Source organism: Populus trichocarpa, chromosome 14 (genome assembly GCF_000002775.5).
Source record: "Populus trichocarpa isolate Nisqually-1 chromosome 14, P.trichocarpa_v4.1, whole genome shotgun sequence".
NCBI lineage: Eukaryota > Viridiplantae > Streptophyta > Magnoliopsida > Malpighiales > Salicaceae > Populus > Populus trichocarpa.
The window spans coordinates 9,152,843-9,168,619 of record NC_037298.2 but is presented as its reverse complement, the minus strand read 5'-3'; the positions used below and the strand labels follow the sequence as shown (position 1 = coordinate 9,168,619).

Here is a 15,777-nt window from a genome sequence, read left to right as displayed (position 1 = left end):
TCTTTAGTTCCTGTTTTCTTTAACTCGGTTCAAACTTAGCACTATATATTTGAAAATATACAATCTAGTCCTTTGACCGGTCGATTTCTTATGATCGCTGTCCTTCTACAAATTCGTTGTTTTTATTTTTCATGGAGTAATGCATAATGAAGGAAAAGAACACGATGTTTAAAATCTAATATACTCATAAATACGGTTTTTTTTGTTGTTGTTTAGATTATAGATTAATTAAATGTTTATTTAAATAATTTTTTTCTTCAGAGGAAAGGAAAAATATTTTTTATATGTGTCTCTGGATATTTACAAAAATTCATCTTTTGAAAAATTTTAGGATACTCATATTGTAAAGTCAATAATTTTATGGATGTGTTTTTTAATGTAGAATCTTAACCTCTTATCTGGGTAATTCAAATAATATTTATAGCTCATAAATTTTTTTTTAAAAAAAAAAGTTGGAGAGTCATTTTATCCTATAATATTAATGAGAGGAAAACAAATCTTTTACACATACATTAATGAGAGAATATATCTCTTATATATGCATAAATAAGATAAAATATCTCATAAACATAATAAAAAAAGATATTTTTAATATGTATATTAATGAGAAAATATATGATTAGCTTTAAAATGAGGTTAAGGCCCAAAGAGATCAAGTACACCTCTTAGGGCTAGACTCGGGTGAACATCTTGAGTCCACAAGGTGCTGGGTATTGGTTTGTAGCCTGAGCCCACCATCCGGACTCGAGTGTATAGCCTAAGTCTATAAGATATTAGATGTAAATCTAGTAATTAAACTCGTTTTTATTATAAGTTTGTGCTAAAAAATAATTTTTTATTAAATATTAAAAAATATCCATAAATCTTAGTTTATCAATAATAAATAATCACAATCAGACAAAATAGCCATGCAAGTTTAGTCAACTTGTTGGGTAGTTATTAGTTGTATTAGTTGGTTAAAAGAAATTATATAACTTTACATATATATTTTTTCCTATAACTATATAATAGTTTGATCTAAAATGTGAATTGGATAATGGTGTTTGGCATTACATATCAATTTTATTTTTTTATTTTTAAATTAATTTTTTATATATTTTTAGATTGTTTTGATATATTGATATTAAAAATAAAATAAATATATATATATATATTATAATATATTTTCAAACAAAAAATATTTTTACCCTGTAAACGCAATCCATATACTGAAATTAAGAAAAAGAAACAACAGATGCTGTAATAAGATGATGGCCTGCAAGAGATAACAAAGGGACTAAGTTGTAGGTTTTAGAACATAAGAAACTAAGTTACAATTACATTCCAAACTGAGAGGGACTAAATAACAATTTAGTCTCAAAAGAATCCAGAATCAAGGCCCTGAGCCTGACCGTGGGCGTGGGCTCAGGCACAGGCCTCTCGGCATTTGTGGGTATTAACATAGTAGTATTTATGGCATTTTAGGTATTGGAAATTCAGAGGGACGATGAGCAGCTGCAAATCGCGTAACACTATAAAGTATAAACCGCTGATAAACCCTAATAAGAAAATAAAAGAAAACTACAATGGCAGACCTTCTTGTAGAACAACCCCAAGAAATCACCATCTCCAAAACCTTCCCAACTAAACCAAAGCTAAAATCCAAACCGAAAACCCCATCAAAAACCCCTGAATCCAAATACTGGTCTTCCTTCAAATCCCACCAAATTTCAAACCTCATCTCCTCCATCCCTTCCATCGATTTCTCACCTATATCCCCACACCACTTTGCCGCCGCCAATTCCGCCTCCCTCACGCTCTTCTCCCCCCACACACTCTCTCCCGCCTCCACCATCTCCTCCTCCGATGTCGTCACCTCCTGCTCCTTCCGCTGCGACGGCTCCCTCATCGCCGCCTCTGATCTCTCCGGCCTTATCCGGGTATTCGATGTCAAGACACGAACGCCACTTCGTCGCCTGCGGTCCCACGCCCGCCCTGTTCGTTTTGTCAAGTACCCGTTACTAGATAAGCTCCATTTGGTGTCTGGTGGTGATGATTCTGTAGTTAAATACTGGGATGTTGCTGGAGAGAGTGTGGTTTTGGACCTGTATGGTCACAGGGACTATGTGAGATGTGGTGATTGCTCTCCAACTGATGGAGAGATGTTTGTCACTGGGTCTTATGACCACACTGTGAAGCTGTGGGATGTGAGAGTTGATAATAAAGAATCAGTTATTGAAGTGAATCATGGAAATCCTGTCGAGGATGTGATTTTTTTGCCTTCAGGCGGAATGGTTGCTACGGCAGGAGGGAATAGTGTGAAAATATGGGATTTGATTGGAGGAGGGAAGATGGTTTATTCTATGGAGAGTCATAACAAGACTGTTACTTCTATTTGTGTTGGGAAAGTAGGGAAAGAGAGTGGAGAGGAGGCTTTGCAGTATAGGATTTTTAGTGTGGCTTTAGATGGTTATATGAAGGTTTTTGATTATGCAAAAATGAAGGTTACTCATTCCATGAGGTTTCCTGCCCCGCTTATGTCAATTGGATTTTCGCCGGATTGTATGACTAGGGTTATTGGGTCTTCCAATGGGATTATATTTGCCGGGAGGAGGAAGGCAAAGGAGGATGTGGGAGAGAGTAAAGTAGGGAATTTTTGGGCGCTGGGCAGTGTAGAGGAACCGCAGAGGCGGGCTTTGAGGCCAACTTATTTTAGGTATTTTCATAGGAGTCAAGGGGAGAAGCCAAATGAGGGGGATCATTTGATAATGAGGCAAAAGAAGGTGAAATTGGCTGAGCATGATAAGTTGTTGAAGAAGTTTAGGCATAAAGAAGCATTGGTTTCAGTTTTGGGTGGGAAGAATACAGAGAATGTGGTGGCTGTGATGGAGGAATTAGTGGCGAGGAGGAAGTTATTGAAATGTGTTGTGAATTTGGATGATGAGGAGCTTGGGTTGTTGTTGGGCTTCTTGCATAAGCACTCGACCATGCCAAGACATTCTGGTTTATTGACGGGGTTGACTAGAAAGGTACTCGAGATGCGGGCTGAAGATATTAGAGCTTCTGATGCATTGAAAGGTCATATTAGAAACCTTAAAAGGTCGGTTGAAGAGGAGATCAGAATTCAACATTCACTACAAGAGATACAGGGTGTAATTTCTCCTTTATTGAGAATTGCTGGGAGAAGATAAAACTTGAAATGGGTTATAGTTCGTTGTAAGGTGCTCTAGTGTTATGAAATGCTGAGGTTGTCATTATTAACCTTGGCCGAGGTTGTCATTACTCATTAGTGAAGTTCAGCAATTTTGTGGCATTTATGTTCTTATTTGGGTTCTTTTCAAATTTTGAGATTAGTATTGTTGTTTTAATCAGCAGTTATGTTCTTTCTCTAATTGTAATTGTGGTTACACAAGATGGTGTTTACCCATTTTTGAATTGAAATGTCTTTCCCGTCAAATTATCCGCAGAAGAGATGGGAAAAAAACTGTGTTTCAATCCTAATTTAATATTGAAAGTGCTTTCACTGTTAGAACTACATTGTTATTTGTCCAAGTGCTTGCAGTATTCTGTCTTGAAGCTCGCAGTTAATTTCTTTGGCTATGAACCTCTGTTGTTTTTGCATAACATGCTTTGCAGTTTTATGACTGCAATATTTTTCAGTGTACTTTTTATTACTTTTTGGCAAGAACTTATCTCATCGTATCCCTGGCATCTGAAGAAATGCCTTGTGTTCTGGTGTTTGTGTTTGTTGTTTGTTGTGATGCTACACAAGAAGCAACAGATCTATGCTCAGCGTGGGTACTGATTTGATATGGATTGTTTTTATGCGAGTTCGAGATTATTTTTGTGTATTCCTATCTTATAATGTTGCTGTGTTTAAGCTTTGTCATGGATATTGCTGCTGGTCTTGCTGCTTGTTAGTGGGTGCTTTGCTGACGCTCCTCATCAATTTTAAGTGTCCTGGATTTACTTTGTTTGAGCTTCTCATGCTACAAATTGTTGATAGCACCCTGCTGTTAATGGTTTGCATTACTTCAGCTCATCTTTTACCAAAAAAAAAAATGCAATTTCCTGCTATTTTGCTTCCTTGTAAGTTGCTGTTAGCTTTCTGCTTTACTGCACTTGATGTTCTATTTTGTCTGATACTGAGGTTGCTGGTCTTTTGCTGGTTAAGCTTCGGTTTAATGGTTTACGCTGTCACCACAGCCTCGCTGTTCAGAAATTTATCACATAGCAGGCTCTTGGCCTTTCAACTTTTTGTTTGAAGTGTTGGTAATGCTAATAGTTAAAAGTGAGGAGAGAAACCAAAAATGAAATGAGAACAAATTTAACATCTTTTAGAACCATTAACCATAAGATGTGAGATTATTATTGTCATTTATCTGTTGATATCTGAGAAAGTTGCTGGCGTTTTTGTTGTTATTGATACTCCTGCTGGTCTTCTTGTTTGATGCCTGCTTTGCTGATGATCCCTGTCAAGATTATGCATCTTTGTTCATCTTTTATTGTGACAAAACATTGATGGGCACCCTGCTGGACTTCTTCATGGTTTGCACCTCTGCAGCTTTGTTAAAAAGCACAACCTGTTTTTCACCTGCTGTTATCCTTCAATTCCTTGCCTTTAGTTCCACTTTTGTTCACCGCCATAATTTCATATTCATTCCTAGCTAGATAAGCAAAAGAAATAAGCACATTTTATTTATATTTTCCATCCCGTTTTCGTGTTCATTTCCTGGATTACCCGGCAGGCCATTGTTTGACAAAGGTGTTCACCGGTGATGAGGACAAAAGAAGACATTACACAGCCAGCCTACAACTTGTCAGCTGGGGAAAAAAAATATACAGTCCTGCTCATAGATTTATTTAATCCTTATTTTTTTTGTTTTTATTTTTGTTTTGAATTATTTTACGAATTTGTTTTTTTTTTAATTTTATCATTTAATTCAATTTTTGATAATATTTAAGGTTTGACCCTTAATATTTTAATTTTTAATTTTAATTCTTAGCCCTAATATCAAATTTTAATTTGTTTTTAATTTCATTCTTAGATCTATAATCTTAATTTCTTATTTTTTTATTTAATTCTCATTTATTTAATTTTTATTTTTACTTTATTTTGGATTCATTTGTTAATTTGATTATTTTTTCAATTTTACCTTTCAATTCAAGATTTTTTTTATCCTTTATATAATTTTTTTTCAAATGAGGTTCTTATTCTGTTATTAACTTTTTTTTTCCTTGAATTTTTTTTAAAAAATTTATCATTCAACATTTGATTTATTGAGATTTGGTCTTCTTAGTTTTTTCCATTGTTTTTAGGCCGTATCCAGGAGTCGATCTAGGAAAATTATCGGTTCAAGGGTCGAGTGGGCTGACCGGAGTTAACCAAAGTTAACCAAATCTTTTTGTTTTATAAAAAAACCAAAACGATACTCTTTTGAAAAAAAAAAATAGTTAATGGGTTTTGAACTTTGTTTTGACTGAATTTGCCTCGGGTTAACCGAAACATTAGCCAACTCGAGTTTTTAATTGTCTTGCGCTGAAAGAATCCCCCCCAATTTCTTTTGAGACTTTATCTAGTCTAAGCCACTAGTTACCGGGGTTACGGGTCAACTTGTTAGGGCTAGCCAAGTTTTAAAATAATAGTTTTCTAGATGCAGTGCTTTCAATTTAGTTACTAGTCAGGGTCAGGGGTTTGAAAAATTAACACGACTTGACGTTGTGTTCTTTCCTGATTACATCCTTTGAAGTTGTTCGTTTTAAAAAATAAATTTCGTTATTTTCTTCAATTTTCTTTACAACCAAGTTATCCCTATCTTATGATCTAGGTGAGAGGTTTGTCCGTGTGGCCCAGGTTTTTTTTAGGTCACTTTTTTATATTATTTTTTATTTTATCGTTCAAAACTTGATTCTTTTTAAAATTAAACTTTTTTTTCCTTATCTATCTTCTATTGAATTATCCTATTCGTATGATCCTACTCGCAAGTTTTGACGACCTCATCTAGTTTTGCTGGTGCTTTGTTTTTAAATTATTTTTTTCATTGATTTTTTTTATTTTATCATTTTACATTTTGATTATTAGGAATTGACAATCATTATTTTTTTCAATTATCTTTCTATGATGTCGAGTGATAGATTTTTTTTCTTCTTCAAAATACATTGGGTGTGCTTGAGATTGTTTTTTTACATTGAAAAAAAATTACCACTGCATGTGGCGAAGCGTGAGCCAACTATCTCGTAATAAACTATTGTTATTACCATTATTATCACTATTAGTATTATTATTGTTGATATTATTAGTATCATAATATTACAATTACCATTACTATTACTATTATTGAAATAAAAAAATCATAAACTTGATTTGAAGGATAAAATAAAAAATTATAAAAACTTTGACAAAAAAAGCAAAGGAAAAAAAAAGAAATCAAAAGAAGAAGAACCAAATTGAAATCAATATTATTCTTATCGGAAAAAAAAATCATAAACTTGATTTGAAGGATAAAACTGAAAATCATAAAAAATTAACAAAAAAACAAAAGAAAGAATAAAAAATCAAAAATAGAAGGACCGAATCGAAAGAATTATATATATATATATATATATAAATTTAACAAAATCAAAAAATAACAAAAATCAAAACTAAAAAGAATGAATTCGACACCAACAACAATGATGATTGAAGTTTATTTTTTAGGGCAGGAGAGAGAAATAAAAGGGAGAAAAAGAGTAACCGGTGACAAACCAATCACTTTTAAATGACATGCGTTGCCTAAAAGGCACGACGTCTTCCACGTGTTCTATTTAAAAATTATTAATTAAATAATAAGTTATGTTATTGCCCTTAATTAAACCAATAATTACAAAAAACCGAGATAAAAATACTTCAATACCCCTATTTCAATGACTTAAATGTTTTTGACCCTAAGGTCATAAACATAATCTTATTGTATATTAAAAAATAAAAAGACAAAACACCCGTTGGCACGTCACTCGGCTCTTCGGCGTGCTTCGATTGCAAACTAAATTTGCCTTAGGCGCATGTCTCAGCAACACAAAATGAGGGTTTCGCTCGTTATAGGACTTGACCAAACATCTCACGACACGAGCTGACGACAGCTATGCAACACCTGTATGAAAGTAAGTACCATCCCGTTAAGGTTTTGTTGTTCATATGTCAAGGGTTGGTAAGGTTTTTCGCGTTGTATCGAATTAAACCATATGCTCCACCGCTTGTGCAGGCCCCCGTCAATTCCTTTGAGTTTCAGTCTTGCGACCGTACTTCCCAGGCGAAGTTCCCTTTTGCTTTTGGATTGTTCATAAATATATTGAATTAACAAAAACACCCTTAAATAAATTCATAATAACTAATTTGCCGTTCAAAAAGATAAAAGTACTCTTAATTTAAAAGCAAATAATTTTTTTTGAAAAGCCATAAACGTCATATTATTATAGTGAATAATGAATTTTATCTATAGTTATAGGAAAATCACCATTCTTTTTAATTGTTTTCTTATATTCCAGATATGAGTATCTATGGAAAAACAAACAATAAAACACTTTTTTAAATTTATTTTATAACTATAACTTTAACGAAATAAAAGAAATAAAAGGACGGATTTCTTAAAAAATAAAATTATATATATATATATATATTCATTAATTATGCAAAATTATTGATTTTTTAAATAAAGATTTGAAAAAAGACCGATGTTTGAAAAATAAATAAATACGGCGGCGTTTCCGAAGGGCTCCAGGATCGCAGCCGCAAATAAACGAAGGACACGACGACACCGTTTATACATTGTCCGGGGAAAAATAACTTGCGTGTCCTCTTGACCGGCTTCCCCATCAAGCAAACAATCACATATAAATACAGAAAAGCACTCCCACTCCCACTCCCAGCCCAAAGCAAAGCAAAGCAAAGCAAGGAACCCAATTAATTGTCTTCTTCTTCTCAAGCTCAGAACTCTCTCTCTCAATCTCCATCAAGCAATCGATCAAGAAGATGATGATTCGAATCCGCAGCAGAGACGGGCTGGAACGCGTCTCTATCGACAACCCAAACATCACAATTTCCCAATTCAAAACTCTAATCCAAAACCAACTCCAAATCCCTATCCACAACCAAACCCTCTCCACTAACCAAAACCTCCTCCTAGCCAAATCCCCTCCCGATCTCCTCCAATTCACCGACATGTCAAACCCTAGCACCCTTCTCTCTTCCCTCAACATCTCTCACGGCTCCATTATTTTCTTAGCCTACGAAGGCCACAGAACTATTGCGGGCCCCGCTGTTCACCCTGCTGGTTCTTTCGGCCGTAAGATGACAATGGACGATCTCATTGCCAAACAGATGAGAGTCGGCCGGCAAGAAAATCCGCACTGCGATTCGGTGTCGTTTGATCGCGATTGCGCTAATGCGTTCCAGCATTATGTTAATGAAACGCTCGCGTTTGCTGTTAAAAGAGGTGGGTTTATGTATGGAACGGTGTCGGAGGAGGGGAAGGTTGAAGTCAATTTCATATACGAGCTGCCGCAGCAGGGGACTGAAGAGATTTTGATGCTTTTGAGGGATTCTGATGAAGAAAAAATAGTGGACGCGATTGCGGCGGGCTTGGGGATGAGGAGAGTGGGGTTTATATTCAATCAGACTATAATGCATGACAAAAAAGATTATACTTTGTCGAATAGGGAGGTTCTTCAGGCGGCGGAGCTGCACGCTGAGAGTGAGTTGAAGGAGTGGGTTACTGCGGTGGTGAAGTTGGAGGTGAATGAGGACGGGGGAGCTGATGTGCACTTCGAGGCGTTTCAGATGAGTGATATGTGTATTAGGTTGTTTAAAGAAGGATGGTTCGAGACGGAGATTGGGGAAGATGTGGATCCTAAGTTGTCTATAATGAAGAAAGATGTGGTTGTTGGTAGCAAGGATGTTAAGGAGGTTGATAATGATTTCTTCTTGGTCGTTATTAAGATTCTCGATCATCTGGTATGTTTTACATCTCAGTCTTTTTTGCCTTCTTTAGTTATTGCCTTTGTTTGTTTGTTTTTTGATATTGTTTTTTTTATTTGTGCTCTTATACTTGATTGGTTGCTTTCTTGTTTTCTCTAAGATTTCTCTTCATTGATTGATAGTTGACTTGACAAATGTTCTAAATGGTCCATGAAAGCTGAATGTAATAAACCTTTTGACTTGTAGCTTTGAATTATGAACTTGCTAGGAGGTTCCCTATTTCACCAAGTTAAGCTGCTTCTTGACTTATCCAATTTCGTAGTGAGGGGAAGGGTTTTAACATTCCGGATAATGTTGAAAGCAAATAACATGAGGGAAAAAAAAAGAATTGAGTTTGAGAGCCAAATGATTAACATCTTATCATATGAATTAGAGTACTTCAGAGGGAGTTGGGATATGATTCTATTTTTGGGTCAGGGCTTAACATTTTGCTGCCCACGTATTCTCTTGCTCGTGCTTGCACAAAGTATTACTTAGGAAGTGCTGGCTTTCACTTTTTTTCTTTGTTATGTTTACTGAAGTACATCTAGTTTTTGAATATCAACTTGCAGTCTAAGCTTTGAAGATCCTTTCTCTGTACATGTGGGGTGAGATTGCTATAGGGTTTGTGAATACAAACTTCTAAGCTCCAAGAAGGATATATCTGTTTTGTGAGGAAAAATTCTCTCTTTTTTCTAGACTTTCTGCAACTATATATGTGTTAATGGCTAAGCTAGAGTCATTGGAACTGGTTATCAATTTTTACTCAAATCATTCTACCTCCAAGTTTACTTGTGCAGATTGCTAGAGGTGAACTTTTTTTATTTTCCTATGTGATCCTTTTCTTTTTACTGGGTCTTGGATGACTATGTTCTTTGTTTGTGTTATCAAAAGTGAGGTTGCACTGAATCTAATAGGTGTGCCTTGTGCAAGTTATCTTTGAGTGAGTGTCTGCGCACGCGAGAGGGGGGGGGGGTGAGGAATTGTAAGAGCCATCAGGTTAATCACGGGGATGAGGAATTTTAAAAGCCAGCAAGTTAATCATGTGATGTTTGAGGGTCTCATATAGGTAGTTTGCTCAACAAATATTGTGAAATAATGGTCAACCATATTTGATAACTACAAAGAGTGGAGATGTCTACAAGCTATAAATATGCTAGACAACAAAGATGGCAATGTCGTGCATCCAACAAATCATTATATTTTCTGGATGGGGGTTTATGGTTATTTTATTTACTGGCATTATACAATTACAGTTGTGTTATATTTTATGCAAAACAAGATGGAATATTTGTTGTCGAGGTGCATTTAGTTTGCCAACATTTACATGAAAGGTATAATTATTTGGAGTATTTGAGCTTCATATTGTGAGAGAGCCAAAAAATTTTTTTGTGTAGCATGATTCTTTTAGGGTGGTCTGAGCATGATTCTTGCTTCAAAACAAAGAGAAGCATTTGAAGGGATGGTTTAGAGACATAAGTGGTGCCAGATGAGGGATTCTGTTTAGATGTGCTGTCACACAAGCCTTGGAGAGAGATTGGGTTAGAGTATGAAGCAGTCTCCTTTGGTTCTTCAAAAAAGTAGTTTTCAAACCTACTTTTCAGACCTTGGAAATATTTATCAGATTCAAAGTCATCTAGCAGTTGTATAAAACAAGTGATATACTTTCCATGGTATATTGTTGATTGTCTTGAGGAATATGTGCAGAGATGGTGTTTCTACATTACAGTAATGAGGGAAAAAGCAGCACTTATCCTGCAGCATGAATTACTGTGGGACCAAGCCTCCTAGCAATACAGCATTCATAGGATGAGAGGGCTATATACTACAAGTTGTTTAGTCCCTGACATGTGTGTGATATAAAAAATGATTGTCTCATGCCTGAAATTTATTTGATGCCATTTATTCAATTTCCATTCTGGAAATTTAAGTGTACAAATGGCTCAGATCCACCAAGAAAACAAAAGGGTCAATAATCAGTGGGCCATTTGTCAGTTCACTGCCCTGTTATTTGAAACCAGGGGAGGGGACTTGTATATCAAATTCATGCAACAGTTAAAAGTTTGAACGGTTTAGCATTTTCTGTTCTGAGTAAGTTCATTGGTGATGCTAGATCATGCTTGTTGGTTACATAATAATTCTTGATATCTCAAGAACTTATATTTTTTAGAGCATGACACGTGCAGAACTGCTTGTTCCTTTTTTAGGTTGAGACATGAGAATGATACTATTTGTCTTATGTTAGTATTGGTTGATATTTAATCTAGATTGTATTCTCTTATTCATGGAAAAAAAAACTGTGGTTTTGACAGAAAGATGCAGGGTTAACTAGGGGAAAATGAAAATTGAACAGCGTTAATATTCAGTGGTAGTTTTGCTTGGAAGCTTTTCATTCCTTTGATTCTTTTTTATCATGCCATAATGAATTTCTAAGATACAAACAGCACAATCCTGGATAGTATATCTTTTCTGCTGCATCTTGTGGAGAAGTTCAATGACTTTTCTCGTGGATTATTTAATGCAGGGCCCTCTTTCAACAACCTTCCCCATTGAGAACAGGATTACCCAAGTGACAATGAGAGCATTGAGGAGTCATCTGGACCGTGCAAAGAATCTTCCATTTGTGAAGAGAATTTCTGATTTTCATCTCTTGCTATTTCTGGCCAAGTTTCTAGACCTCAATTCTGATGTTCCGGCATTGGCAGAGTGTGTGCTTACACAGACAGCAGTACCAGAAGGTTATCAGCTCCTAATTGAGTCCATGGCTAATACTTCTTGATGTTGCTTGAATGCCCGATTCTTGGATCAATCCATCTTGTCCCCCGTGGCAATTTCTGTGCATCAAGCCCTGGAGCTTTTTATATTACTTCTTGGTGTATCATATGGGGCTAAAGGGAGCGTTCTGCCCCAGAATTTAAGTTATACAGTGTCTATACGTTCAGCCATTTACATTTATAAATTTAAAGTGTCTTTTCATTTGCTAGTTTGATAATACGTGTTTGGTGAAATGAGGCAGTGACTGTAGTTTGATTTCTTTTAGTAATCGAACATGCTTGATGTTACGACTATGTTTCCATAATGTTTGATTCGAGTAATTTTCTGATCCAGCATCCATGCTTATCCGAAGTATCCACGACTAGGGTGGCAATGGGCTGGATTTGAAATAGATTCATATAAATGCCTTGTCTGAAGCATCGAGGACGAAAGATGGCAATAGATTCGTAGCACGTCCGGATCTAATTTCACCCCTCATGGACTCAGGCTCTCACATCTAATCCCAACGTGTTTGGGTTCACGGGACTGTCACGCCCTATTAAATGGTGAAATTGCAACGGACAATTAATCTTTAAGTGCAACATCTTTATAATTTATTGATGCACGTTGAGAAATGAGAACAACCACCCAAGTAATAAATGGGTTTCTGGTTCCATCACCAAGCAATCCTTCTTCTCTTGCTTCTTGCCTTTCATGGGAACAACAAAAGCAGTAACACCATGAATGACAGATGACAGTTTAGTTCGAATTGACATGGTGAAATACTCTCACTAAGTAATATGGAATAAACAAATTAAACCAAAAAACAAAAACTTTCAGGAATTGATAACGCTACACTTCTTTCTGATCTCCCCTGACGTGCCAGGAAGAACCCCGATTGCTCCCATTCTCTTCATTGGTTGCGCAAATTCTCTGAAGAAAACATTTGAGTTAAGCAGCTCTCCAACAATCTTGTTCGGAGTTCTGTTTGTTAGAAGGGCTGCATCGGATTGGAAGAGACCCTTTCGCTGCTTAGTATAGCGAAGTAAGCAGTATCGAAATTCTGAGAGCTGCCAGGGTCTATCTCTACCGTCGTTGTTGCTTCGTTAAGAATTTTGCATTTGGGTTTTTTAAGAAAGCAACGTATGTTGGGTTCAGGGAAGGGTCTTGGTCTCCTTTTCCTGTGAAGTTGTAAAGCCGGTTGCTGACCAGGTTGCAGTGGCCTGCTCCAATGGTGTGTCCCCCGCATGCAGCATGATATTCAGCACGTCAAGTTCCTGCTCAATGAATGTGATCGCTCTTGAAAACTAACTGTGTGTTAAGTTCCTGCCTCATTGCTTTATACTATACCTGATAGTACAACTAGATCATGAACAGAGAGACCTTTGCTCTTGAAACTTTGAAGGGGCGTCGAGAAATTGAAGAATGGGGAAGGAATGTCTGTGAAGGCCTCCAAAGCTTCTGAGACAATGCCATCTCTTCTACCCACAACTCTGGGTTTTTGAACTGCACGCGTGCCGAAGTTGTTGGGACCGAGTTTGAGAAGGCGTGAAAGAATGCGGAAGTATGAGTTCTATTTCAACTTGCTGTTATAATATGCATGATAATAATGACTACCAGAAAATTAATGAATATGAAAATAGATTTTTTTTTGTTGGTATTTTATGATGATATTTATTAATAGAATTTGTTTATTGCTAACTCTATCAGTAAACATCAATGAAAATAACTTCTTCGTTTATTTTTAAACCGAGAGAATTCCAATCGGAATAGAAAAAATCAAACAATATAATGACATGTAAGTTTTTATAGATATTGTTATCATCAATAAAATTTTGTTGAGATTGTTTTTGCTTACATTATCTATCTATAAAATTACTGGTTTTTATATTACCGATAAACTTTTCGACGTATCAAAAATTACCCAGAGGTTATTTTTGAAAACCAGTTTTCATTTGTAAATCCGTCAATAAATATTCACTGATGACATGTTAAAGTAAATACCGATAGAATATTCTATCGGCAAAATTATTAAACGTGGAAGTCGATGGAGCAGAAAGACTAGTATTTTATAGTACCTGGAAGGCAACCGAGTCCCTAGCAGACAAGGCCAAAATATCAGCACAAGATACCTTTCCTGGACATGTGTTCTCTAGCTGCGTTTTTATCTCGTCAATAACCAAAGACAGATTTGGAATTGCATCTTTCTCCGCGGTGTTATTTGCTGTTGAGTTTACTAGAACAGAGGCATCGCAACCCTGCCTACAGGATTGAATCAAGTTCCGATCCATGTTACATCTCAATCAATGCAAATCATTAGGAAATTAATTAGAAACAGGTAGAACTTTAAATGCTTATCCATGTCCAGCGCCTGTCCACACAAGATCCTTCTGTCAATAGTGCTAGCAAGGAAGTGCCAGGAATGTTTTTGCTCTAATATTGTGGAAATATATAAACCGGTCACATAAGTTAAACCTAATGTGTTCTTAGGAAAGATGTTAAGAGATCCTTTCTGTAATTATATATACTGATCACACATTTTGTTTAATTTGAATTTATGTGTTGCACTGTAAGAATCTAATAGTACACCTGCAATTATACAATGAATGTATAATTCCTTTAATTGTTAAAAACAAAACAAAAAAGAGAAAAAGCATTGCAATAGATATATATATATATATATGTTGCTTTTGACAACATGTGCGTGCATGCATGGAGAAAACTGCGAGTATTACAACAACCCAGAAGACTGCATTGCTTGAGTATTGCTTACCCTGACGAAGCAGCCATGAAAATGCGTTCTCAATAGCTTTGCAGGCAAGTTGAGGCTGGTCGCAGCGCGTCTCCAAGTGACATTTCTGACAATATATCCTCGGCAGCAGGGCAAGATATCTTGTAGAATTTCTTCCTCAACCCCACCTGCAGCCTGACAAAACCCAGAAACAGTCAAGACTACTACTACTTACACAAGCAAAGATTAAAGAGCCTATCTTCATAGCACGTCCGTATTTCTTAAGAAGGAATTAACTGGAGTGCTCGATCAAGGTATAGCTCTTCCTTTTATAGCAGTGAAATGGAATCTTTCCTATATAAGATCCAGATAAGCATCAATTCCCGTGTCCACGACAACCTTTAATATACAGAAATAACACAATCGATCCATGCTGTGAATACGATGACCTTTGTCAAGCACGCAATATCATGACAGCCGACCCTTTTCCAGGTCAAAACAAATAATAATATGGGGCAATTACCTTCCAGATCTTATCAGCTATAATCTTTACCAGCAACAATGGTGGGTACAAATGGATGAGGCGTATATAGTAATTAAATAGTCATCTCAATATATAGCTTTGAAAAATTACTTGAGATTTCACACCCCCAAATCCCTTAACTTTCATTTAATTCAGAGGGAAGTGATTTTGATCCTCTGCTTACAATATTATGATAAAATTACTTCATTTGTTTGTTATATGTATATATATATATATTGATCCTCTGCTTACAATATAAATATTTTTTATATTGTTTTGATATACTGAGATTAAAAATAAAATTTTAAAAATAATTAAAATATTATTTTAATATATTTATAACAAAAAAATATATTTTAAAAAACATCAATTACCCTACTTCAAATAAACACTTAATGATGGTTTACCATGTTAGGAGCCAGAGCTCGGAGTCCATTCATCATTTGAGGTATAATAACAACACCTTCCTTGTCCCATGCCATGATAATTGTGTCATGGCCAGCAATTTTTCTTGAAATAATTGACAATTTCAATCAAAATTAATTATCTCAATTGTGAAAATAAATATCTGAATTATGTTCATTCATTCTTTTAGTTGGATGAATTAGAAGAACAGTTACCGAACTAATGATGCTTTTGTGTCCACCAAAAACATTCATTGAGAAATTATAATACATATAAAATATTATTTTAAAAAATTATTGTTTAGGAATGCAGTGTTGCACAGAGTTTCACAAAAATTTAAATTTATTTTTGCTAAAAATTAATTTTTTTTTATGTTTTAAATCGTTTTAATGC

General features: G+C 35.5%; 2 protein-coding genes and 1 pseudogene across 3 annotated transcripts; 2 read left to right on the top strand and 1 right to left on the bottom strand.

Moving 5' to 3' along the window:
• The first annotated feature begins 1,482 nt into the window (after positions 1-1,482).
• On the top strand, positions 1,483-3,511 carry LOC7457974 (protein SLOW WALKER 1). Its single transcript, XM_002321007.4, has one exon. The coding sequence runs from the start codon at positions 1,566-1,568 to the stop codon at positions 3,168-3,170; it is 1,605 nt and encodes a 534-aa protein (XP_002321043.1). The 5' UTR covers positions 1,483-1,565; the 3' UTR covers positions 3,171-3,511.
• A 4,351-nt stretch (positions 3,512-7,862) lies between these two features.
• On the top strand, positions 7,863-12,033 carry LOC7466262 (NPL4-like protein 1). 2 transcript variants are annotated; one of them, XM_024592920.2, is made up of 2 exons: positions 7,863-8,968; positions 10,369-12,033. In XM_024592920.2, the coding sequence occupies exons 1-2, from the start codon at positions 7,988-7,990 to the stop codon at positions 10,390-10,392; spliced, it is 1,005 nt and encodes a 334-aa protein (XP_024448688.1). In that variant the 5' UTR covers positions 7,863-7,987; the 3' UTR covers positions 10,393-12,033. The 2 variants fall into 2 exon arrangements, with proteins under 2 accessions (XP_024448688.1, XP_002321042.2); XM_002321006.4 differs by having other exon boundaries at positions 7,867-8,968; positions 11,496-12,033.
• A 461-nt stretch (positions 12,034-12,494) lies between these two features.
• Positions 12,495-15,461, bottom strand: LOC18105295 (peroxidase 56-like; annotated as a pseudogene).
• Positions 15,462-15,777: the final 316 nt, after the last annotated feature.